General features: G+C 41.3%; 1 protein-coding gene across 1 annotated transcript in view; it reads right to left on the bottom strand.

Moving 5' to 3' along the window:
* LOC111864858 (mediator of RNA polymerase II transcription subunit 12) overlaps window positions 1–23,723 on the bottom strand; it is a 49,107-nt gene extending 25,384 nt beyond the window's left edge. Inside the window, exons 1-24 of the mRNA XM_033751605.1 lie at window positions 23,007–23,723; window positions 22,311–22,431; window positions 21,337–21,438; window positions 21,046–21,237; window positions 20,569–20,728; window positions 18,825–19,213; window positions 18,118–18,413; window positions 17,077–17,206; window positions 16,784–16,935; window positions 16,421–16,532; window positions 14,351–14,584; window positions 12,678–12,927; window positions 10,796–11,085; window positions 10,460–10,555; window positions 8,585–8,743; window positions 7,677–7,830; window positions 6,724–6,971; window positions 5,493–5,622; window positions 4,955–5,242; window positions 3,940–4,119; window positions 2,950–3,075; window positions 2,336–2,410; window positions 1,735–1,845; window positions 1,204–1,334 (exon numbers count right to left, since the gene is read on the bottom strand). Coding sequence (XP_033607496.1) covers window positions 1,204–1,334; window positions 1,735–1,845; window positions 2,336–2,410; window positions 2,950–3,075; window positions 3,940–4,119; window positions 4,955–5,242; window positions 5,493–5,622; window positions 6,724–6,971; window positions 7,677–7,830; window positions 8,585–8,743; window positions 10,460–10,555; window positions 10,796–11,085; window positions 12,678–12,927; window positions 14,351–14,584; window positions 16,421–16,532; window positions 16,784–16,935; window positions 17,077–17,206; window positions 18,118–18,413; window positions 18,825–19,213; window positions 20,569–20,728; window positions 21,046–21,237; window positions 21,337–21,438; window positions 22,311–22,400 — 4,095 coding nt within the window. The 5' untranslated portion in view covers window positions 22,401–22,431; window positions 23,007–23,723. The remainder of the gene's footprint in view (window positions 1–1,203; window positions 1,335–1,734; window positions 1,846–2,335; window positions 2,411–2,949; window positions 3,076–3,939; window positions 4,120–4,954; window positions 5,243–5,492; window positions 5,623–6,723; window positions 6,972–7,676; window positions 7,831–8,584; window positions 8,744–10,459; window positions 10,556–10,795; window positions 11,086–12,677; window positions 12,928–14,350; window positions 14,585–16,420; window positions 16,533–16,783; window positions 16,936–17,076; window positions 17,207–18,117; window positions 18,414–18,824; window positions 19,214–20,568; window positions 20,729–21,045; window positions 21,238–21,336; window positions 21,439–22,310; window positions 22,432–23,006) is intronic.
* Window positions 23,724–25,804: the final 2,081 nt, after the last annotated feature.

The raw sequence follows: 25,804 nt of genomic DNA, 5'->3' as shown, positions 1-25,804 counted from the left end.
CGGTATTAGATTTGAAAAAGCATGACATTCTGCAGCTGCTGTGTGTTGTAGGCTCCAGAAACCTCCAAGCCCCTATTAAAGGTTAAATCGTTGTTGTTTTTGTTATTACTGCTACAGAATATGACAGAAGAAACTGAGAAAGACCATGAATACTGCAGTTATATACTACCCTCAGACTGAGCTTCAAACCAGAGATCTCACAATACAAAGAACACTTTACCATTACACCAGAATGTTTCGTTACAGCATTACATGTCACAAAGATGAATTTCTCATACAAGGTGCTACAAGTACAATTCATGAAATACCAGATTACAATATTACGTTAAGACAATGGATCAGAAACAACTGAAATCGTGTCTCCTTATGCAATGTTGCGTGTAGATCTTGTGTGTGTATGTGGTGGGGAAATAGGACATATTGCTATGTACCAGAAATTACTATGAACTTTTTTCGCATCAGCTATCATAATGAAGGATAATTAAAGACAATTTTATTTTCACTACAAATAGTTTTCATGTTCTACACATAACATTATAATACATGAGGATTCTACATGTGTTTACGTGCCACTTCTTCACATATGTGATTTTGAATCATATGCGTCACCACTTTAGAGACAGACAGACAGACAGACAGACACAGTTCATGGTCAGGTGTGTTACAGGCTGTTGCTAAGTTCCTTTAAAACATGAGAAGGGAATTATGGGTTACCTGATGACAACTTTACATCTAGCCTGCAGTGTCAAATGGTTGAATGATTGATGAATTTGGAAACAATTTGAATGTGATGCCATGGAAAAGCACAGAACACGCCACGCATGAAAGCCGGTGTACAGCCTGAGATTCAAACTGAGCACATCCCAAATACAAGTACAGCACAAGTCAAGTGCATTACTGCCAGACCAAGCTGATTGGTTTTAAAACATGACAGCTCAATTTTAAAGGGAAATAGGAAAATAAGCATTTGGGTTGCAGTTCAGTAGTTATTTGCTGGTTTCTTGCTGCAGAGGCTGGTGTTCGATCTCAGGGCAGTCCATGTGGAATCACTGGTGGTCAAAGTGGCAATGGAGCAGGTTTCTCTCCATAAGCTTATGGCTTATCCCATTCCTATGATTTAAACAAAAACAGGTCCACCAGTTCTCAGCAATAACGTCTTGTTTGCATTACTAAAGAGATCAAACTCCCACAAACATTACTTACCTTAAGAACAGCAAGAACCGGCCCAACTCTGATGTTGTTATGGGCAGCTGCTAACAGGTGGCGGTCGCAGCTGAGTTTAATGCTGTAACCAAGATTGGATGTGGCACACGGTATCGGATGAGGAGAAGTACCTGCATAAAGCGAGTGAAAGCTGCAGACCTTGTTACTGAAGACACACTTCACATTGTGATAACACTGGTAAGCATCATGTAAGATAACACTTCCTGCTCACTACTGCCCCCCACCCCCCACCCCAAAAATAAGCAGAATGTACAAGAGAAATGAATGTTTAAAAAGGGAAAGACATAGATCAGAGCAGAACTTTACCAGAAATTTGGTAGCATACTCAGAAAATGATTCGATTCCATGTAGGTTTACTGTTGCAAAGAGAATAATAAAAAGCAGGTGAAGCAGACATTTTGATTTTAACCAGCTGAATTAGACTGTGAATAAACACCAGATTGTTTCCTGACTCTTTCTCTATCTCTCACAAGGAAACTGCTGCGGAAATAAACTGTTCTGACGACTGACCGACTGAATAGAGGGCAGGCTGTGGGCACTCGACGGTCTTGAATAACCGTAACAGAAGGTGACATGTCAACCTTGCGCCGGCTTCAGCTTCTATATCTGCGTCTCCTCGACCTGCAAGTTTATTGAAAAGTAAAATAAAAATAAAGACATATATACACCTTGCGTCTTAATGTAGAAGTTCTGAGTACGGCTGATAACATTTACTATTCTACAGACGTTTAGTCTTACAGGCCTGTTAATGTTATTATCATCATTACTGTATTTTACTTCTGTGAAGAACTCATTACTTAAGTGCAGATCCACATTAAATCTGTCAAACATTAGCACAAATCCCCCACTATTGTCACACTTGTATTTGCTGACTTACAAAAGAAAGTTATACTCATACAAGATATATCTGCACACCGAATTTCACAAACCCATCTCCAATGGATCACTATTCACAGCATCAAAACGAATGCTACTGAAAATTTTCACGCAGCTGCCATGTCCATAAAAGGTTGCATATTTATTGAAGATGTATTAGCACACACAGTTTCAGCCAGTATTCCAAATTGCACACTGTACGTTAGGCAGAGATCTGCACATGCAACTCTCTTACCTTCATTGCAAGCCTTTACTAATGAGGGAAGGGCAATGTGTACCACAAAATCTTCCAGTGAGAAGCAGTGTCGGGCTGAAACCATAAATTACTGAGTTAGTATCCAAGATTACTCTGTGATTTACACAAAAATCTGATAAATTTAAAACAGAAATAAATACAAACAATACGTGATGGACTGGATTCATCTGGCTCAGGATAAGGAGCACTGGAGGGCTCTTGTGAACATGGTAAAGAACCCTTGCATTATATAAAATGCTGATAATTTCTTCGGCAGTGCAGCAGCTGTTCTGTGTTCTGGGATATAATGCAGTGTAACCCACCGGAAGTCAACTGACATTTCCGGCAAACGAGTTGCTTCCACCTTCAGCTTTGCTTGTGCTCTTCAACCCTGAAGCTGGAGGCAACATGTTCTGCTGAAACACTGGTAGATTTCAGAAAATTATATGGCGTTATATCCCAGAAGATAGAACCCTTCGTAACCACTGCTGTGAGAACCTGAAATCTACCCATCGGTGCCTCATCAAGACTCAGTTCCCTGCAACAGTGGCACCATTTGACCATAAAATTCAGTCTAACAGATGTCTAACAGTCATAAAACTATTAATACTGACCAATCAAGATTGATGTAAACACTGCTAGCGAGTTGTGAATTGAAAGGTCCTGAACATCAACCTGAGCCAGCACGTCAATAAAATGAGATGAATGGTTCGAAGAACAGCACAGAGCCATCAACACACCTGCAAAGGAAAATTACATTAACACAGTATACAGCAGTAATTCTACGAACCATGTGCTTCCCAAACTCTACACTTCTCCCACACACAGCATACATATTTATATATTCTGTATCATTCTTAGAACACACTGCAATTATTTCCATAAATAGCACTCACTGATTAGTCTTTGAAATGGAGAATTGGTGTTTCTTGTGAGGTAAGAACTTTCACATATAATTTGGATAAATTTCAGGCTTTGGTGATTAATATTAAGAAAGTTAAATTTTGCAAAAAAAAATGTCATGTCACATATGAGTGTTTCATAAGATGGAGGATGGATGTTGTGAGGAAATAATTGTATGTACAGTAAACCCTTGCTATTCTGGATTAATTGGATTAAGCGATAATCCAGATTAGTGATGCAAAAGGTAACCCCAGAGGACAAAAAAACGTGGAACATAAATAAACAAAAAATGTAATGACATAAGTAGCGCTGATGAAAATAAATAACAAAAATATCACTTTACAGCCTTCATTTAAAACTATTAAAATCCATTTAGCCATCAACAGAAGACACAGCAGTTGTACTTGTTTTTGGAAGTAATAATGCAGGTTTGAAGATCCAGACTATCAAACATCCGGATTAATTGTAATCGGATTAGCAAGGGTTTCCTGTATTTAGCTCTATGACTCACCAAGCCACTCAGCAGAAAGTGAGTTGCAACACGCTGTGAGCTCAGCACATAAAATAGCATAGCAAGGGTTTCCTGTATTTAGCTCTATGACTCACCAAGCCACTCAGCAGAAAGTGAGTTGCAACACGCTGTGAGCTCAGCACATAAAATAGCATAGCAAGGGTTTCCTGTATTTAGCTCTATGACTCACCAAGCCACTCAGCAGAAAGTGAGTTGCAACACGCTGTGAGCTCAGCACATAAAATAGCAAGATCATTGAGGCGATCATTGTCAGTTTCATTACAGACAGCAACCACCGCATTGCACACAAAACTGTAGCGATTGTTGGGTGTCTCTGCTAACTGTCGAGCCCAGTGAGGTTCGATCCTTCCTGCAACATATATATTTCACACTAAGTTCCCTCTCACACATGGGAATTCATTGTAACTGTAACCAACACAGTTCAAAACACAAGCAGCACCACTCACAGGAAATATTAACAACTTATGAAATGCAATTACAGTGCAGTAATTCTTGCATCTTGGCTCTGCTACTGCTTATGAAGGTAAAAGTTAAACTTGTCCATACACTTAATAATCAAGTACTACACCATGAAGACATATGGGGAAGTGGAGATATAGGTCCACCATTCTTGACCTTGGCACTAGATGGAACTGAGCGATCAGCTCCATGCCCCAGCCACTTTATCCCCCACCCCCAGAAAGAACTCCTTGTAACCAGTGAATATCAGGCTGGGTGGGCCCCAAAGCTAGTCTGGACACTGTGAACTGGAGAAATATCTCTTATCTGTCAGGAATCGAACCCTAGCTGTCAAGTCCACAGCCTGTCACTATGCCAACTAAGCTGACTGCCTCTCTGAATTAACAATTTAGGAATTATAACTCCTTATGGTCCTTTATAAATAGCATACAGCAGTTAGGGTGGGCAACTGTTTTGTGGGCCATTTTATAGTGTTGCTAATAGCTAAGCTGTACAGCAATGAATGGAATGATAACAAATTGGAAAGGATTTTGAAGGAAGTGAGCATGTCATAATCAAGGTACTATTCTGGCATTCTCCTGGAAGACCTGAGGAAAATCACAAAAGACTACAATCAGGATGATAGTAAGTGCCCTAGCCAAGATCCAAAATGAGTAATACAAGTTTAGAGTGCTACTTCTAACTGCCATTATTTATAACAAGAATCAACCAATCAGACAATATACCTCCTCGACGTGGATTACTGAATACATCGGCCATAAACTGTGCGTTGCAAACGTGGTTCGAACTAGATGGCTGCACAGTGGAGTACAGGGCTTGACGGATCTTCGGATAAGCATTTCCGAACGGCTCAACGCAATGAGGCTTTGATTTTAGAAGACTACAGCTGGAGTACAGGTCATACAGGTGAGCCAGAATACATCGTTCGGCTGATGAACAATCACCTGGGTTCGTCACGTGCTTCACTACACGACACAAGCCTTCAAACACAGCCGTTGTTTGTTCTGGAAACACTGTATAAGAAAATACACTGAATTAATTCCCAGCCACCAGAATTTTAATACAAAACAAGAGTTGATGCTCAATACCATCAATAAAAAAATATCACGCCTACTGCATTAATGATACTACTTCTTCTGAAGGAAAAGATAAGTTTTCTTACTGCATTTCCTTTCTTCAAATAGTTGTGAGAATCCTGACAATACAGCAGCATTATATATATAAATTTACAATCGGCTCATGGTGTTCAAAGCGTGAACTCACACAAAAGGCAGCAGTGGTATCTCCTCAGAACTCCAACGACATACAGACTAAGGGACGTAGTGTAACTTCGGACAAGACCGGATCCTTTGGCCTGCAACTGTCCTTCTACTTCGGGAAGCTCTTTCAGGATCTACATATATACAGAGGACATATAGCATATATATAAGTTATACATATAATAGTCAGAAAACTTCTATTGTTTTGAGACTCGTAAACTCAACATTTCAGAGACTTGGTTCATTTCCACTTATAGGTATCAGAAGAAATGTTCCTACTCATTAGAAAGAGCTAGTCTCAATCATTGGAGTCACTAGGTCACAACACAGAAGATGATATTGAGTAGTTATTGGTCCATTCCCAGAGCAAACTTCTTTGGTGTTCAGATTCTTGGCTTCTGGGTGAGGACACACATGTTCGCTCATTTACTTACATACCCAGTATTCATATTATACATATATATGCACACAGTCACTACATGCTGCTTCAATCATTTCCCTTTTTTTTTATTTATAACCTCACTCCCAGTAGCAACAAACTAATTTGCATGAACACTTAAAAACAAATGACACTACTTACGTACTTACTCACTTATGGAGCTGAGCCCTTCTTGAGGAGAAGCCAATTCTGCAGCTACTCAAGGAATTCCCAACATTTTATGGAAACCTAAGTTTCATTAGCGTGTCCACAAAAGCCCTCCACTGGTCCCAATCCTGAGCCAGATCATTCCAATCCATACCATCCATTTTAATACTGTCCACCCACCTATGCCTTGGTCTTCCCAGTGGTCTCTTTCAGACTACAGTATGATAAAACATAAAACTCCTACTGTCTGTAGTTCCTATATGTAGACTACTACAAATATTCAGAGCAGAAACATATCGCACTGAGATCTCAATGTGGCTGTATATTAGTGAGCCTGGTAACACACAGCTTTGCAGGCTGGAATAGTTAGTACAGGCGCATCACAAAGCTGGAAGATTTCTGACGTAGGATGAGATATGGTCAAGACAAATTTTCCAGAAGAAGAATACCATCTTCTGGGATGCAACACCTGTTGCTTGCTTGGCTTATGTTCCCGCTCTGATGATTAAGGCAGCACGTTCCTTGAGAATGTTAGCAACCGTTATCACACTACAACACTGCGTCACATCCCAGAGGAGAGAACTCTTTGCTGTCACTGCTCTGGGAACCTCAAGTCTGATAGGGTTTTACAATATCCACTTGGAATTACCTGGATGCAAACGTCAATGAGATCGTAAATACTGAACGCCAATTCCATGAGGTCAAAGAGAAAGGCAACATGCTCCTGGACAGGTAAGTAGTTGGAACTTCCACTGGCAAACGAATTCAACATTTCTACCACTGTTACTGTACACTGCCATGTGACAACATGCTGATCAAAGTATGAAAGTGCTTGCATCTTCGCCGTCGTTGCCTCAAAGTTAAACTCACCACGCGAATGCTTCTTTACTTTCCCACCTACACAAGGAACAGAATATAAATCATTACTTAACTGAGTGGAGACAGAATGCCAAGCTCACAGATCTAATTACATAACAGCTCACATGTGGAAAATAACAGAACAAACACACAGTGAAAAATTGTTACCTTATTGTCATAAACATATGGTACTTTATAAATGTGAAAATCAGTACACACAAATCAAAGACAGTAGTCCCCACACTTCATTAATTCCATGCCATTTAGATGCACTGGGGAGTGGAGTTACAGCTCCATGCATTCCTAACCATGGCACTACATGGAAGTGAGTGGTCAGCTATAAAACAAAAAAATATCAAAGCAGTGGATATAAAATTTTTGGAAGCACTGAAGGGAAAACTAGAAGTGACAGAATTACAAATAAAATGCCTAATGAAGATGGAATTCAACATTTGTTAAGGAAGTTAGAGGAGAAAAAATTACAGAGGTCTTGCAACATAAATGAATGGTCAGAACACAGACACCAAGAGGGGCATTAGAATTACATCTAAAGGAAAGAGACCCATGGGACAACCTGGAACAAGATGATTTAGCCAGGTACTAAACACAACACAAATAGAGCAGGGAGCTGGTAGGAAATAAAAAATGAAACATTGCAGGAGTATAAAGATCAGGATATGCAAAGCTGTGTAACTGAAAGTGTGGCTATTATGACTGAAACAAACTCAATATGGACGGATCTACCTTCTGCAACATCAATACTGAACTTCTTGCTAAAAAGTTTGCAAATTTCTTTAGTCATTTTCTTAATAGTATGCCGAGCCTCGTCTCTGACTCTTCCAACTCCATAAAGCAACACGTGACGCTGATTGCAGTCGTGAAGGCTACCGGGCTCATCCTGCAAAATCAACTAAAATCAGTAACAATATGGCTCCTATTACAATATAAGTACTATTTAATAGCATCTGTATACTATCTTTGAGGGCACATCACCATCACATTAAACTGTTAGCAAAATGTCTCTAGATTCTATTTACTACACTTGATGGGAACCATAATCATCATGCCAGAGATCCTGTCGAACACACAGGACTGTTCTTGCAAACAGCTGCCTACTCAAGGCATGAAGTGTGGGAATGGGTACACAATGCGCCTTCCAGCAGCATGTTTCCAGTTCTCTCTCCCGTCTCAGGTATTGGGTAAGATCCAAAATACAGAATCTTTCCTTTACGTAATTTTAGTTCAAACATGAAACTCAGTGACAGTTCCTTTCGGGAGGTGGCCCAGTTCCAGCCCAGGCCAGGTCATGTGGAACTTCTGGTGAACAAAGTGGCACTGGGGCAGGTTTTCTCCGAGTACTTCGGTTTCTCCTGCCAAGTCTCATTCCACCGACTGCCCCACATTCATCATTTATCATCCTGGGTTGGTACAATAGGCAAGTTAGTGGCCGACATACCAAAGTGGGCTGTCTCATCCTTTTCAGAGCGTTCTGCTGCATACCGAGAAACAGCTTATATGGTGGAAATTTAACACTGAGATTATTGATTTGGGGTAATTAAAATTCAATGTTACATGAGAGAAAATATCGAATCAAGGAAAAATAAAGTGGGGTTCCACTGTACTATCATGTTTGAGAGTAATCCATTCCATACATGTGGCAGAGGAAAGTGCGTCGTATAGAGCAGATGTCTGGATCTCATTTCTCCAGGGCCTCCTGATTCTGCACCTTCCATTGGAGTTACAGAAGCCATAGGTGCTGCCACCAGTGAGCCAGGGGGCACACCATCATCTTTCGGTGAATCTGGAGCATCCTGTAGGAAATTCAAATACTGTAAAGCACTGTCTGTCATCCCTCCCGCACTGCCACTAGTACTACTGCTGATATTGCCGCTAAGCATGGATTTAATGAGGAGATACACTGTAACTGGCACACAACTCAGAATGGCAGGTTTTTAGAGATAAATATATTGTGGCATATTCGCTCAAAGCAAGAACTGTGAAGTCATAATAGCCAACTGACACTTGGCAGTGGCCCATAGAAACAGAGGAATGGTGTTTTCCGTGCAGTCCGTACCAATGGCTGCACATGCACAAATGGAACATGTCTTCCCACTGCTAAGCAACAATTGCACTGCAACAGAGGAATGGTGTTTTCTACATGGTCAGTGCTGAGCTGTTATAAGCAGGGCCAGTCAGTGGAGTGAGTGAGAGGACTGCTGTAGCACAGTCACTGTGTGCTGTTTGCTATTAGAAGCTGGTAGCTGAGGCCAGGGACAGTTCTGGAACCCAGAGGAATGGGAAATGTCCACTGTTGGAAGCTGTTACCAGACAACGACTGGTGGAGACACAGCAGGCTGAGAAGACTTAAGTGTCTGACTTTGTGAAACAATGATAATTACTGGTTGTTATGAACCTGCAAGTGTTCAGTAATTCCAATTACAAATCCAAACCCCATCTACAGTCACTCATACACGTGACAATATTATCAGACAAAAAAAGTAATATAAAATATGAGCTGAAAACACAAAAGAAACAGAATCAATTGTGCACACGTAACATCTATTGTCTTAATGGCAGCACACATCAGACTCGCCTCAGCAGACCCTGTGCTGATCAGCCACCTGCTAGGAGCAGGATAAGGAAGCCAGAAACTGTTTAGGAATGAGAATGAACCTCTTGGCTCCAAGCGTCCCAAGGCAGTGGCCCACAAGCACAGAGGGTAAGCAGCAGCATTCGGTTAGGGGCGCAGTCCTACACACAGTAAACTCACAACATGTGAGCTCAGGGCAAGAGGTCAAATTTCACCATCTGTACTTATCTGTATCCAGGGGCCAACAAATGGTGACCAAGTTCACTGGTCAGACAAACACTCTACTTGCCCAACATTCTGCACAAAGCAAGCCCCACTGATCAATGTCACTGTGCATGACAACTCGGTTTCAGTCCCCTGCCAGTTCCCCAACATGCAGGGCACACAAAATGCTGCCCCCACAGAATGCAGAAACATTAGGGAGTTGGAGAGGACAGTAACAAACAGTATTCAGACTTCCTCCACTTGTCAGTTTTGCGTCTTCACTCGTCACTGATGGGCAGAGAAATGGGTTACCTATAAACATACTAAGCACAGAACTCCTCCAGATGATAATTTGTGCTGAAATTACACCAGATGTCAAAAATGTTAGAAATTCTAGTTCGAAAACCTGAATGGATGAGGGCTCCTCAGACACCAGCATGAATACTGGAGTATATTAAGAAAAAAGTGCAAGAATGTGGGTTGGATTCATCTGGCCCAGCATATGCTCCAGAGACAGGTTATCAACAAACTATAACAATTTCAAGTTCAACAAAAGGCACAGCATTCATTGACTAGCTGAGGGGCTACCAGCTTGTGAAGGACTCCAATTAGTTACTTAGTCAGTTAATGAGTTCATTAGTAAGTCAGTCGGTAAGTCAGCTGCCTCATGCTTTGTCCCCACAGAAATCTATATTTATCAGAAGAAGTGCACACAGGTCTTCAATAATTTTACCAATGAATTTTGCTGCTCCTCCTTGATATGCTGCAACAGTTTGTCCAAGTCATCATCAATCTTACTGTCATCATAATCCATGTTCCGCCCATGATCCTGCAATTAAAATTTAATTTTCATGTAAGACAATGTGCTACATCAGATGGCATAAAAAAAGGAACGGTGTGGCAAACAGCCTGTAATGTCACAACGGCATGTGTTCCCCCACTTAACAGCAAAGTTTCACACAAACCACAATAACAAATCTTTACTGTTACTTTCTCCCTGAGAACATGTAACGTCCCAGAATACAGGAACATTCAAAGCTTACTTTGATTACATATGAAATATAGCAACCTGGACATCCAACTTGGTAGGCTTCAGATCGATACCAGGAAACAAGGAACCATCATCGTCTTGAATGCCAGAGTTGTTGACTGGTCCTCTGCTCTCGGCTGGAGTCGCAGGTTTGTTGCTAGTTGGATGATGAGAGGCGACTGCAGCTGGTCCACCAGTGTTCAGATCCCCCCGAGATATAAGAGTGCACATATACACATCATGGGAAAATATGTCATGGCGTATCAGCTCGGAGAAAAGATGTACCAGGTTCGTAAACATGGCTCGGTTCTGTGCAGTTGGGTTGTCTTCTGCAATGAACAAAGAACAGAGGGAAGTGCATATACGCATATTTGTTCCATGCAAGAACTGCTGAGCCATAGAAACAGCCGTTGCTAAGTAACACACGCAACAATGGAATAATGGGGTTATGCAACCCGTTTCTAGGCAATGGCTCAGTAAATACATTTCCACATAGGCGGTGACATCACGCAACAACAGAAGAGCTGTGTTTTCTGTGCGTGGTTCATGCCAAGAGGATGTAAGATTCAGCATAGTTCAGTTGAGTGAAGTGAAGTGAATATTTGGTTGGTGAGTGAAAGAGTTCAGTTGTCAGTAGGAGATAGCCACTGGAAGTTCCTAGTTGAAGAAGAATTAGAAGTCAGCCTGTGAAGACTTAGTGTGTGATTAGATTTAGTCACAGCGAGATAATTTTAATTCCGCTGCCAGGAGGCGACCAGTGAAGACTGACAATCCTAGTGCCTGTGTAATGGTGCACTGTAAAGTGTGTACATCAGTGACAGCGCTGTGTTGAATGTAATAAGAGAAACTGTAATTGAAATGCCAATAAATCCAATCATCTGAACTAGAACCTGTTACTTTCGTCACGTGTACCCCCTACACATGACAATATCTAAGATGTTTCAATTCTACAGCTCAGAGTGGGTGAAGTCTTCTTCAGTTTCCCACTGCAATTCATTCCACCATTGCTCCATACTTGTCTATTATCACTGCCCCTGAGGTGAGCGACCGTCCTTGCCAGGCAGCACATTATCACAGCCTCACTCTCTTGAGATGAAGGTGTGAGCCCTCAGACTTGAGGTTCTCACAGTGGTGAAAGTCTCACTGTGATGCTCTGAATTATAACAGTGAAATCCGGTAGGTGGTTATCATCACTCCAGAGGAACTTACTGATGCCGCCTTCCACAAAGAAATGGAAACCAACAGTTTCCTCTCCTACCCTGATGAAGGACCCTACACACGTCTCCAACAACAACACAAAGTGTTCTAGACAACAGGACACGACATTAAAGGCATCAAAACCAAGCCGTGATAGACAATCTTCTTCCTTTAATGAGAAGAAATTCCAAGACATGATCCACTGGTTCTGGTTTTAACAAAAAGTTTTTATAACTCTACTTTTAAATACTTGACTGTGTAAATAAATTAGTTATAATAACTCATAAATGTTCCAACCACTTCATGTACTTAGTTCAGTTACAAGGTACAATTTTTATGTATTAATGACAATGTAATAGAGGTTTCCTAAATGTTCATCGTGTGACCACCACCTGCAGCTCTGTGAGGTCACCACGGACACAGGAAAAAACGGCCTCCTCTACTGTTGTGTGACCTAGCAATGGACTGTTTACCAAGAATCTGTCTTTGTGGAAACTTGTTTACCAACACGTTGCCTAGCAAAGGACATACAGGTAAGAATAACATACACTGTGACAAAAGAACAAACCTTTGTACTTTAATATACAAAGATGATGAGATATTCTGCTACTGGTTTAAAACACTACCATTCTGAAATACACAACTGTACATAACTTTACAACTCTGCTTCTAACTTATTGCTTTACCTATGGTAAAGTTCAGCAACTGCAGCAAGCATTCTCACCTAAAATTGGAGCATCATTATCAAGGAACCGCATAAGAAGTGGCTGGAACACAGGGACTCCAGTTGGCGCTCCATTTGCTGACGATACAGAGTCCTTCTCATCAGCAGCATCTGCCTCACCAGACATGAGATCACTCTGTCTTTTCTCCAATAATTTAGCAACAGCCATAGCTCGATGTTCACCTGAGCGCTGACTGGAAACAGCCCATTCACACAGGATCTGAACCACAGCCTCATCTTGAAGAAGTGTCTGTAACATCCATTGCACAGTATTACCTGTAGTGAATCACTGTTCAAACTTGAATATACAGCATGTGTTTGTTTTTCCTCTGTTGGTTACTTAACAACTTTCAGTATGGAGACGACATAGCGTCACAAAATACCTGAGTCAGAAGGATAACTGGTGGCCTGAGCAAGATACCAGGAACCTCAAGAATGCTCCTCTAGAGCATTACCTCTAGACCAATTTGTTTGGTATATACAAGGTGGTACCGGAAAGTTCCCAGACTGTTACTGTTGTAACTGCCTCAGTGAAAGAAGATGAGAGGAGAGGTCAAGGTCACACTTCCACAAGCCTACTGCATCAGTCTGACATGTGACACCACGCTGTGAACATGTATTGCTTTTACATGAGTGCCTTTCCAGCTTCATGTTTCATTTTGTCTGCGATGGATGGAAAAATCAAGCAGTGTGTCTACACCAAATTTTGCGTGAAGCTTGATAAATCTGCTACTGAAACCCTTGAAATGCTTCGTGAGTCTTTTGGGGAACATTCTTGAAGCTGGACAGCGGTTTTTTGAACGGGATTCACATTTCAAGGTCAGTCAATTGTCAGATGAAGATCACAAATTTTCAGGGCAACCAAGCACCAGCAGGACAGAAAATGTTGAAAAAATTTGAGAACTCATCCACGAAGACTGTTGCTGAACAATCCATGAGCTCATAGCCCCTTGGATCAGTTATGGAGTTTGCCTGGAGATCTTAACAGAAAATTTGAACATGCACCACAGTGCTCCATTACAACACATCTCTGAAAACCACAGAGTTTGTGACTAACAACATGGTTATCATTCCCCATACTCCCTACTCACCAGGCTCAACCCCTTGTGATTTCTCTTTGCTTCCCAAATTGAAACTGAAACTAAAGGAACAACATTTTGAAACAGTGTCTGACATCCTAAGGGAATCGCAAGCACTACTCGACAGCATTAAGGAAAATGACTTCCATGGTGCTTTTGAAGCATGGAAAAAATGATGGGATTGCTGTATACGTTCCCAAGGAGATTGTTCTGAAGGAGATGGCAGCCAAAATTGAGTAAGTTAAGCCAGCATTTCTATTCTGACCTAGTCCAGGAACCTTACCTGCATGACTGCAAAAAGCGCAATTGCAATAGTCTTTTATTAATCCAGATTTTTGTGTGTTAATCTACAAGATGGAGGAGCAGAGATGACTCTTGTCAGTATAGTGACTTGGCTACGGGCTGGATGAACAAGAAATCTAGCTATGATCCCTCACCTGAGACAAAGATTTTTCTCTTCTACACAGAAAAACCAAGGGTCTGTCCATTATTTCTCAGTGTTCCAGGTATATATGTTGATGCAGTAAGCAAGAACGGATGATCTGAACAGTATATATAAAACTATACTTATATTACATATGTAAATACACTTACATAATCCGCTCTGTTCTCCCGTGATGAGTCACCACCATTGGTCCCGCTGTTCGAAACGGTACTATTACTACCATTATTACTAGTGGTGTTGGTGTTACCGCAACTGCTGCCTGCCAAACTCGACTCTTTGGTTCCCGGAGGTGCGAATATTTTGGCATACAGCGTATCAAGGGAGTTTGTAGCATCCATCCTGTCAAAACTGTGCCTGTCCAGGGCATCAAGCGCGGTGAGAACCTGAGACACGGACAGCACAATTTTTATATTAAAGGCTGATACTTACTTAGTTACTCATGGAGCTGAGCCCTTCTGGAGGAGCCACCAATTCTGCAGCTACTCAAGAATTTCCCAGCATTTTATGCAACCCGAAGGTTCATTACCGTGTTCACAAGAGCCCTCCACTGGTCCCTATCCTGAGCCAGATCAATCCAATCCATCCCATCCCATCCTATCTCTCTAAGATCCATTTTAATATTGTCCACCCACCTACTTTTGGTCTTCCCAGTGGTCTCTTTCCTCCTGGCTTTCCCTCCAATATTCTATATGCATTCTTCGGCTCCCCCATTCGTGCTACATGCCCTGTCTACCTCATCCTCCTTGATTTGATCATTAATTATTCTTGGAAAATTAATTTAAGTGAATTACATACAGTGCGTGCATGTTCTGCGTCAGTTTCCATCCCCACTGCTCTCCCTAGTTCTGCTGTGGAAAGGAACTCGATACAGCACCACACATACGAGGGAGAGTCAGTAAGTAGGTCACAAATGGAAGGAAAACAGCTGTGATGGATGTAATAGGTTTTCTGTGTGTATCTCTAGGTAGCCGCAGCTTCATGACAGTCCAGGTGGCCGACGCACATGCATATGTTCAATGGCTGGTTTCAGTGGTCCAAAAGGTGACTGTGTTTGAGGAATGTACTACCAAAAAGCAGCAGTCTGTTGTGAGTTCTATGTGGGCAAAAGGATTCAATGCAAAGGAAATGTTTCCTGTTTACAGCGGAAAGTGTTTGTCACATAAAGTGGTTCACAACCGGATCAAGAAATTCTCTCAAGGACATTCAAAAGTTGCAGTGGATGCCCAACTAGGTCACCCTGTTGAGACTGCGACAGTCAAGAGACTCCTCCTATGCTGCGGGTTTTGACGCGATGGTGTAGACAGTGTCACGTAACTTCGAACAAGGCCCCGCATTCCTAGTCAAATCCCGTGCATAGCTTGTGGTGGGAGGAGTTTCTTAACACTCATTCTTCCACTTTCACCGACCCACCCCCTTGTCTGAGATTTTTCTTCTGCACATTCAAGGTTACTCTTAGCCTTGTTCAAAGTTACGTGACACTTGCGATAAGACAAGTGCATCAGTGCTGGTAGTGAAGGATATGTCAAGAATAAAAAGTTTTTCCCAGGTTCAAATATCATGTTTTACATTTTATATACATTTGTGACCTATTTACTGACTGTCATATACACCCAAGAGATGACAATGACCCTCAGTTCCATAATGTAGCTCCATTCCCTCTACAGACTACTTACACATCACCAAAGCAGGTTTCCTTTCACATCAGAACAGAGCAGAGCATGCAAACAGCATCTGAGCACTGGGTAATCCTGTCCCCATAACCACCTGAGCAACAGGTGAAGAAACCTGACATGAACAGCACTGGGCTCGTGGCTAAGGTTGGAGCAAACAAGGTTTCAATCTATCTTGCGGCAACTGACTATTTTGACGGCTTCCCTGATGACGTACAGATGGTAAATATGGATGTCAGCTAAGGCTTTAGTTTTATCAGACAATGCTCCAGCTGATAGCAGCAGTGTCAGACTGTTGTTGGTCATTGCTTCTCTAGTGCAAGTACATGTTCACACACACTAGTTATAAATACTGAACACGAAATCATAACAAACCTGATGTTCTCACAGCAGTGAACATTAACTTTACAAGGTACTGGATGTGCTCTACTGTCACCAGTTTCCTCCAAAATATTCGTAATGAGGTAATGAACTGCATGACATAACATCCTAGGTGACCACTGTCTAAAGTAACTGCAATTCCATATCTTAATCTGGAACAGTACTCACCTTACTGGTAGTCCGTCCAGCAGATGACTGTTGCCACTTATCACAAGACCAACGTCCTTCGGCCGCTCGACTTCGATTACGAATATGTTCTTCGGCTGCTCGCAACTGACGTCTGAGAACAGCAATAACATTTTTGCATCATAAAAATGAAAATAACATTTTCTGAGAAAAAGAATTGGAATAGTGATATGATGTCATGGTTAATAACTTATGGTTTCGCTAAAGAAAAGGTTAAGATGCACTACCCTTATGCCTAATTAACCAGCACACAATAAAAAGTGTAGGGAAAGCTCAGCAACAGGGCTGATGCAAGTTACAGGGGTAACCACATGCAAAGGAATGGGAAAGACAGGGAGAGCTTACCTAACAGCAGGATTGTTGGCCCTCTGGGGCATTGGAAGAGTTGACGGAGCACAGGACAGATGGTCTAAAGATGAACCATTCAGAACTGATGGAGATTTGCCCTCTCCTACACAGTTCCATACCAGAGCTGTTGCGCAATCTAGAGTTACTGCCTGTGGACAGCCAAGGAAACACTGACAATTAGCCCGCAGACCTAACAGTCATTTTTTAATTTCTTCACTGGAGTTAGTACTCACACTACAAAATATTGAACATACTTATAATTTTTCAAAATGGTTAGAGGATTGACTAACCTGCAGAATGGCACTTAATCCTAATACAATATCCCGGTGATGCGGGCAGCTCATGTATTCATTAAACGTCACCAAAAGTGGGTTGACTGGTGCTGTCTGCTGTGTTGGTCCTGACTGCGGCAGAATACTGCTGGAACAAAATATTACACAATAGGACATATGATATTTCATAATTCAAAATCTGATTCACCACACAAAAACATGGTCCAAGACTGAGAGAGGATTGTCAGCAATGTGTACGGACCAGTAACTGAACAAGGGGTTTGGCTGAATCAGAACTAATCAAGAACTCAGGGAATTACATAGAAGCCCTGATGTGACAGTGGACACTACCATGAGAAGACTGGAGAGGTTGGGGCATGTGGCCAGAATAGATCAACAGGCCACTTGTCCAGTGACTGAAAGGAACTAGTTCATTCCAACAGGCCCAACCGGGTAAAAACCTTTCCTTCCTTACATCTGGCGAAGGAAATGGATCCAGTTTTTGAAACTCAAATAAGCCTCAGATGACAGACAACAGACAGCATAATATCCATATAATGAATCAACCACTGCACAAACCTTTAGATTTACAGAGTATCACATGCCCAAAAAAGTTATATGGTAAAGACGAGTAGCTGTCTTGCTTTACAATTAAAGGAAGACAAGACTGTCAGTCTGTGTTCTGTTTTATAGTTGATTATTTTAGATATACACAATCTTTATATCACTGTATACTAGTCTTTATTGGAATTTATTATGCTATTAATGTATGTTATACAAAACTCATTAATGACATTGTGTTTTGTGTTTTAACTGTACAAACTGTATAAGGTCTGCCATTGCTCTTACTACCAAAATTAACTTATTTATTATATTGCATATGTTTATCAGTATTCTATTACAAATGTGTATGCTATTGGATGACAACTGTAATTCTTAGTTGTGACTGTAACTAGGACGGTCTCCACATTCGCATGAGAATGTACTCTAGACAGGATTAATGGAAGGTGAATAAATGAAATTAAATTAAATCCAGTGTGAGTAACACGATAAACTTACATGTTCCCTGGCAAGAGGGGGCTCTGGGGTGAAGCGGATGGTGGCAATGCTGGTGAGGAGGACAGGGCATTAGTGACGGCTGTGTCAGTAGCTACGGAGCACAACTGTGCAAGTTTTTTAGCACAAAGGTATGCTAACTTGCGGGCCAACAGCTCTGATTGCACAAATTCATCCAGATATTGCAGTGCGAGTGGTAAAAGTAGTTTCAAGATCCCATCATCGGATGGAGACGATCGCATCTTATCCAGCAGTTCAAGTATCCACTGCAGAAATTCCTGTCGCTCGAGGAGACCTTCCTGCAAAGTTAAAATTAATAGAAAGGTACATATAAGAGGTATAAATTAAGGTATGAGAAAGAAAAAGCAGTAGCTATGAGATTTGAGATTCCCATGGCTCTCACTATGAAGACTACTACGTGACATTGTAGTCTGACAGCTCATTCCACTGCTTCACAAGAATGTGCTGCCTCCTTTATCAGGTAGAAGACACAATCCTGAAGATGGAGTCATCATGTTCCTTTGAAATTATGGTAACATTCCACTAGAACACACATACACAGGTTCAAATTCTGAATGACAGTAATCTTCATCAGTATTCAAAATGATAGCCTGGCCACCACTGGCGACCAATAAGGTACCACAAAATAACGAACTGCATCTTTCTGGTAACCAAATTTTCAACAGTTTGCCAGCCACTGTGCCACTTACCTCATACAGATATTTGGCCAACTGGACACAAAATTGCCACTGCCTCTGTGCCAATTTCTGATCCTCTGTCATTGCAGGAACAGAGGTGCTACCAGCAGTTGGCTGCACTGAACTGGAACCAGCGTTCGTGTTTACACCTGTGTTTGTGGATGAAGCTGCGCCAGCAGACGCAACAGGTGTGGCTGTTGAAGAGCCGTTGCTACTGCTACCATTACCAGCAGCATTATTACCACCTGTGGCGCTACTGTTAACGACGCCTGTGCTCACACTGCTGCTGTTAGCTGCAGTGCTTGCAGTTCCACCACTAACATTTCCTCCAGACTGATGATAAAAATCCTGAAGCCTGTTCAGTTGGTCCTTCAGAAATTTTATAAGGGTGGCTGTCCATTCTGCAGGAAAATAACTGCAGTGAGAAGGTAATTCAATTTAACAGTGCCATTTTACTATACACATATATACCTTGACTCACATGTTTCTGAAGCAAGCAACTTTTGCATACAGTAAACCCTTGTAATCCACAATATGTGGGGGGGAGAGGTCATCCAGATAAACAGATAATCCGGATTAACGAAGCAAAAGAGAGCACTAAAAGACACAAGAAACTAAGAAAACAAATATATGGAAAATTTAATAATATATGTAGTGTTGATGGAAATAAATAAAAACATATTATTGTACAGACTTAGAAAGTATAAAAAGACCAAAACTCTGAAATCCAGGGTCTTCTTCCAGTTCAAGCCAGTCTTGGATATCTTCTTGTGTCATTTCAGTTTCTCCAGCTGCCCTCAACACAGTCTGAAAGCCCTCTTGTTCCTAAATCCCAGGTGTCTTTTAAAGTATGTACTCAACTGTGAAGAGAGTTTTTAATTTTCCATATTTTGATCTCGATTATCCAACATCCTTATTAGCTGTAACTGGATTAACTTGGATTTACTGTACTGCAATTTTATGAGAATTTTTAATTCAATATTTTCGGCAAAGACTAAAAAATCTGTTGACATCTGCCAAAGACAAGGCAATTATGATTAATATATAGTTAATATGATGAACAGCTGATATCTTTTGGACATGATGCCATATAATCTGGTAGATCACTGCGTTTCAAAGGAAGCTGCTGCTGCTGCTGCTGCTGCCATCTTGTGTTGTGTGACAGAAACAGGAGGTTCCTCTCAAATGTTGGCAACAATCTACTTGAGTACACAGCATCACAGCCAGAAGTCACTGCTGTGGTGACTTCAACTGAATTATTTATTTTATGACACGGCCTACATCTATCTTAGACTACGTAGTGTCTAGACATAGGATGAATGGTGAACATTGAACAGAAAAGAATTTGTAAGTAAATGGTTGTCGCCTAAAACAACGCAAGGCTCTGGCATATTTGCAAGAGTGGGAAAACCATGAAAAATCTCAGTCAATACAGCCATGATTCAAAATTAAATAATTTTCCTGGGGAGTAAAGGGCGGCCGACACGTAAGGCTGACAACCTTACTGCCCTCTTTGAGCCGACTGTCTAGATAATGTGGGACCCTCAACATCTCACAACCCTAGGGGCCTTCATGGCCTGTGTGAGAGATAGCTTTACTTTTTACTTTTTACTTTTTACTTCAAACCAAGTACATTTGAAACACAGATCCACAGCATTACTACTACACAACCTTGCTTGGTTAATAGAATGACACACTTATTAGCAATGGGAACACAATAAGGGCAGTGACACCTTGGGAGTAACAAAATCCTTACCTTGAGACGGATCAGACAGCTGACGCTTCTTGATCTTCACTTCGGACACAGCTACTGTATACGCATAACTCAGCTTTATGAACCATGCTGCTCGCAACATTGGAACTTGGTACTCACACAGCATAATGAAAATTTCTTCCTTCTTGTTAAAATTAGGTGCCTAGTGAAGACAAAATTGAAGACAGTTATGTAACTAACAAAACTACAATACTTGTCCTCATGTTTCTGTATGACTTTGGCTTTCAGGACTGCAAAACACTCCACTCTGAAGGTCTTGTAGCAGATTAACTGCTGCCATCTTTCAGGTTAATGTCTTCCTGGGGTTGGGGGGCTGCGGCAGGGTCTCTACGGTGGGCGGAGAGCTGCAGAAGAAGCTGAGGACAACATCCTGCTCCTTGGATTTTTCCATGCCCCATTCGCCACCAAAATCCAAAATTCTACAATAAACTGGAATGATCTTTAGCACTGCAGCCTTACCTTTTTCGATAAGCTGCTGAGAGGTTTGCTTCCAGCAAGGTCCTTGAACCAGGCTTCTATAGCATTTTTAGTCCTTGCTGTAGCGGGCCAAAAGTTGTCTTTTGGGTTTATCTGCTGACGTTTACGCCCTGTGTCTGGAAGGGTATTCAATTCCTCCTTCTTTGTCAAAATTGCATTAAAATATGCTCCAACCTAAAGTGACAAGGAAGTTTTTATATCATAAATCATGGTAAGTTACATTTAATATAATAAAAGAACAAATATATATTTATTTTTTCTAATTCCACACACCTTCGAAGCCGTAATATTGCAGTTTCTCGCTGTACCAAATTCATCTGAAAGCTGGGGCAGAGTTGTAAAACCATGCTTGACATTTAATGTTGTCAATTCATCCTGTAATAATGAAGTCATGAGTGACCACAAGGGTTATTATACTCGGGTCAGCCAAAAATTAACAATAAATGGTTGGCTCCAAGTCTGAGGCCTGCGCCTCCACCCTACCTCCACTGTGTACCTCCCTAACACCCAAAAGAAAGAAAGAAACTCAGCAAGCTGTCAGGGCCAGAAACACTGCTCATGTTTATTCATGAGATGCTGGGTTAAAATCTCAGGTGGGACAATGACAACAGCTTGGCATCAGTAACACAGATTATATAAGGGTCAAACAGCAGGTAGATTAGTAAATAATTAACTAGAATGGATATGACAGGAAGTAGATGTAGCCTATTTCAGGAAGTACTCTGGCAGATCCCTTGATGGACTGAAGAAAACCGAGATAAATAACATGCAGGAAATGGTCTCTGGGTTGTAACCTGAACCTGGCACCTCCTGGCACAACTCAACCAGGCTAAGAACTGACACATTTGAGTGTATACAGGTTTATGCTTAAGGTATATTTTTTAATGTTTTGCAATGTATCCATTATATATCATGAACTACGTATGTGCTGTTGACTAATGCATTGTTGCATTATGTATTTAAGCTGTCATGACAGTAACCACATAGATACAATGTAATTTCTTAATGGATCTATGGTGAACTAATAAATGAATGAATGAACTCCTCTGTACAGAACTGTAAGGTTTATTTTGGACCCTATCCATCCTCTGGTATATATAAGACAAAAACCACAGCATTTCGGAGACTGGATCTGTCCCCGTCCTCAGGTGGATGGTGCAAGAGAGAGACCTCTGTATTTATTATATTCATAGCTATTACAATAAATGGATTTCCTGAGATGATTCTATGGTAAACTAATGGCATACCTCTTTTTGTTTTGGCTCCTGGGGATACACGTCTGGAGGACCAAGCCGAGGTCTCTTCAGGGCTCGCTTCTCATAAGAGAACCCCATCATTGTAATCTAAAGCAATTTATGGCTGGAACTTCTGTTTAAAATTATAAAATAGAAAAAAAAAATCCTGGATTAGGCCTCTGTGTATCTAATTTTCAAGACAAGAATGTAAGAATTGACAATTCAGACCATGCTTAGTACTGTTTTCTAAATCACATAAAATAGGCACCTCACATTCCACATCAATATTTCCTTTCCAGTAACACAAGCAGCGAAATGCCATGTTCTTCACAAGTCACTATAAAAACAACCTTGAAGAAGTGAGTATTGCCTTATATCTGTTAAACTAAGCTGTCCCTGTGCTTACTTAAGCACCACACCACCAAGTCAGGTGGCAGACTGGAGGAACAGTCCCAAGCAATCTTAATCTCTTGAGCAGATGGAGGGGGGTGGTCAGCTTCACACCCTGGCTGCTTTACACAGCGAAAAACAGAGTCAAAATCTGAATAGTTAGTCATTCCAACCTGTAGCGTAGTCACTATATTCAATGACCTATCCTGGCTACTTTTATTTCAGTCCTGTAAATACTTTCACAAAAGCTTCCACATTACATCGAACCAGGTTATAAGTGTCAAATGTGACGTTCTTATAAGTAACTATGAAGATTACCATCTCCTGGGATGTGACGACATGTAGTCCCATAAACAATCACCAATGTTTCAGGTGAACCTCTATTTTCACTACCTCTCCCATTCTCTATGCCCTTGGAAAACTACCCTTTAAAGGGTCAATATCGTTCACACTAGTCTCCTTTCTCCTCCTTAGCTAAAACTCCAGTCCTTTCACCCCATATATCGTGCCTTATTACTTTACCAGGAAGATTGAGGCAGTAGCTTCCTCCGAAACGGTAGTAACGATCCGCCACAGTACACGGCGACATATACCAGGAAAGTATCATCCGTTTAGAATTATTAAGGTTCCACTATAATATTAGAATGAAGAAAACCTACTCTCATTAAAGACGGAAATTCCGTTTGCAGTGGCTTTTACTGGCGTTTAACACTTCAGCAAACTTCCAGTACATGATTCTACAGTACGAATAACATCGGATATCAGACGAATGCGATCATAAACGTACGAACGTACTATACTGTATTTTCGACTCCAGCATCCCTGACAGCCATCCTGGATATTTTTATGCCATGTTGAGTTTAACAAACACGCGTACATCACTAACATAAGTCGCTGTTTGTGACTACTCATACCACTGATAAAATTCAAATAAAATATCATCTAATCATAATTAACTGCAAAGAAACTTCATCTAACACTCCTCCCTGCCATCCAGACATTTCTAACAACACAACCTGCCCTCTACCTAAAATGTCAGTACCGGCCACTACTTCCACCGCGGCCGCCACTGACGCCGTTCCGTAGCAACCATGACAACTATCTTACCGATTGCACTACCGACGTCTTTGATGTGTGGTTCCCGAAACGCCCCATACGGGATGGTAGAAAGCTGGGTTGTGAACATGGTTCACTGTCGTGTATTCACGTGTTCACGTACACGTCGTGTATTTCTAACCGGTAACATGTAATATGCAAGGATGGCAAAGTATCCAAAGTATTGTCTCCCGTATGAGTGACTATAGGCGGGATTTGGATCGGTAATTGGATTTACTGAAACTCTTATGACGCGGGCACACCAAGGAAACTGTCAACCGGAAATTGCGGTTGCGTTGCAGTTGCCGGTTTCCTTGGTGTGCCCTCGCCCTTACAGAACCTAACTATAAGTAACTATAGCGCTATCGCTAACTACACACTCAACAATTCACTACAGCACGCCGTAAGTCTTTTCAGTCAGTTGTGTCTTCACCAGTCATTGTCTGGTAATGGCTTCCACCGTCATAGATTCCTGAGCTTCTGTGTTGAAGGGCTTACCGGCCAGCAACTATCTCCCAAACAAACTCTAGACGCTCTAGACTTGCCCTGCTTGTAACACCTTATAAGGACTCCATAGAAAACACCGCTTCCAAAGTCAAAGTTACATTGCGACTGACGGCCAATCAGTCAGTCAGTCAATCTTGGTGTCGAGCCCAATCTGGGGCTCAGGACCAAATATTTATTACTGTTCGATAGTTTCGGTCTTGTTTTTGTGGGGCGCCCTCTCTTAAGAGAGGTCTGTCTTTTGTTAGAGTCATTGTCTGCAGTAGTAAGTAATTTGTTTTAATGTAAGGGATAATTAGATTTTACACGTTGAACATGTTAACAAATGTATATAAAATATATATAGGGCCTCTGTCAGTTCAGGTTTAGTACAGCAGATTATGCTCTGTTTGTAGTAGACTCCGCTACAACAACAGTCTAGTCCCTTGAATGGTCATATGCTTGGCCACCACCAAGTTTAAGCCTCTTATACATATATTTATGCCAGGCTTCGCCTTGTCCAATATTGCGAACATTTTCGTTATCATGATTTTTTATGACTTCTGCTTGTTGCCTGCATAATTTTGTTATATAATCATATACATACGGAATGTTGAAAGCAATGTGTAAATTGCAAACCGGCGTGTGCCTTGGAAAATTGACAATGGTGCAAAGAACCTTGTTTTGCAGACACTGCAGTTTCATTAGATGGGGTACCTGCCACAAATTCCCAGGTAGGGCTAACATAAGTCATTACAAATTGAATGAGAGCTTTGTGGAGGGTCAGTTTAATGTTAGCACTTAATCGCTCACTTTTGGATAGGGAATACAATCTTATAAATGTTCTGAAGGCCTTGGCTTCGATCATTTCTATGCGCAATCTCCATGTAACCCTCCTTTCGAAGATTACACTGAGATAATTTACACTATTTACAAATGGAATATATCTTCCATTCAATGTAAGATGAGACACAGGCAGATGACTGCAAGAGAAGTAGATCCCTTGAGTTTTATCTTCGTTAATTTTAATGTTCCAGTGCTTAAAGCTGGTCTCCATTGAGCTGAGACCACCCTGGGGATTTCTAAGAACAAAACCCTCCTTGCGATCTGTCGTATACAGACAGGTGTCATCTGCAAAGAGGGCTAGATGACACCGTGAGTTTGTGGGACATCATTTATATACATATCGTAAAGAGTAGGAGACAAGACCGAACCTTGTGAGAGCTCTTCCAAGTTCTGTTGTTGTGAGACACAACTGTTGCACCGACCACGTAGAGAACATCTATTACCATTTAGTCCATTGGTGCATGTTAGAAATCTGTTGCCTAGCAAAGGGGGATGTTTACAGAATCATTACTTGGTAACAAGTCCACAAGCTACAGTATGTTAGGTCACTCCTGTGTGTACTATTACTAATACTAACAACAACAACAAGAGTTCATGGATGAAAAATGATTTCCTTTGCATAAACTGTCCCTTGTATTAATTTTTGCTTGTTAAGTCTTTTCTGGGCTGCCTACCCAAATTATCATCCTAGG

The sequence above is a fragment of the Cryptotermes secundus genome, unplaced genomic scaffold (assembly GCF_002891405.2).
Source record: "Cryptotermes secundus unplaced genomic scaffold, Csec_1.0 scaffold1951, whole genome shotgun sequence".
Lineage (NCBI taxonomy): Eukaryota > Metazoa > Arthropoda > Insecta > Blattodea > Kalotermitidae > Cryptotermes > Cryptotermes secundus.
Note: the sequence above shows the minus strand (reverse complement) of the source record. Positions and strands in the feature narration are given on the sequence as shown.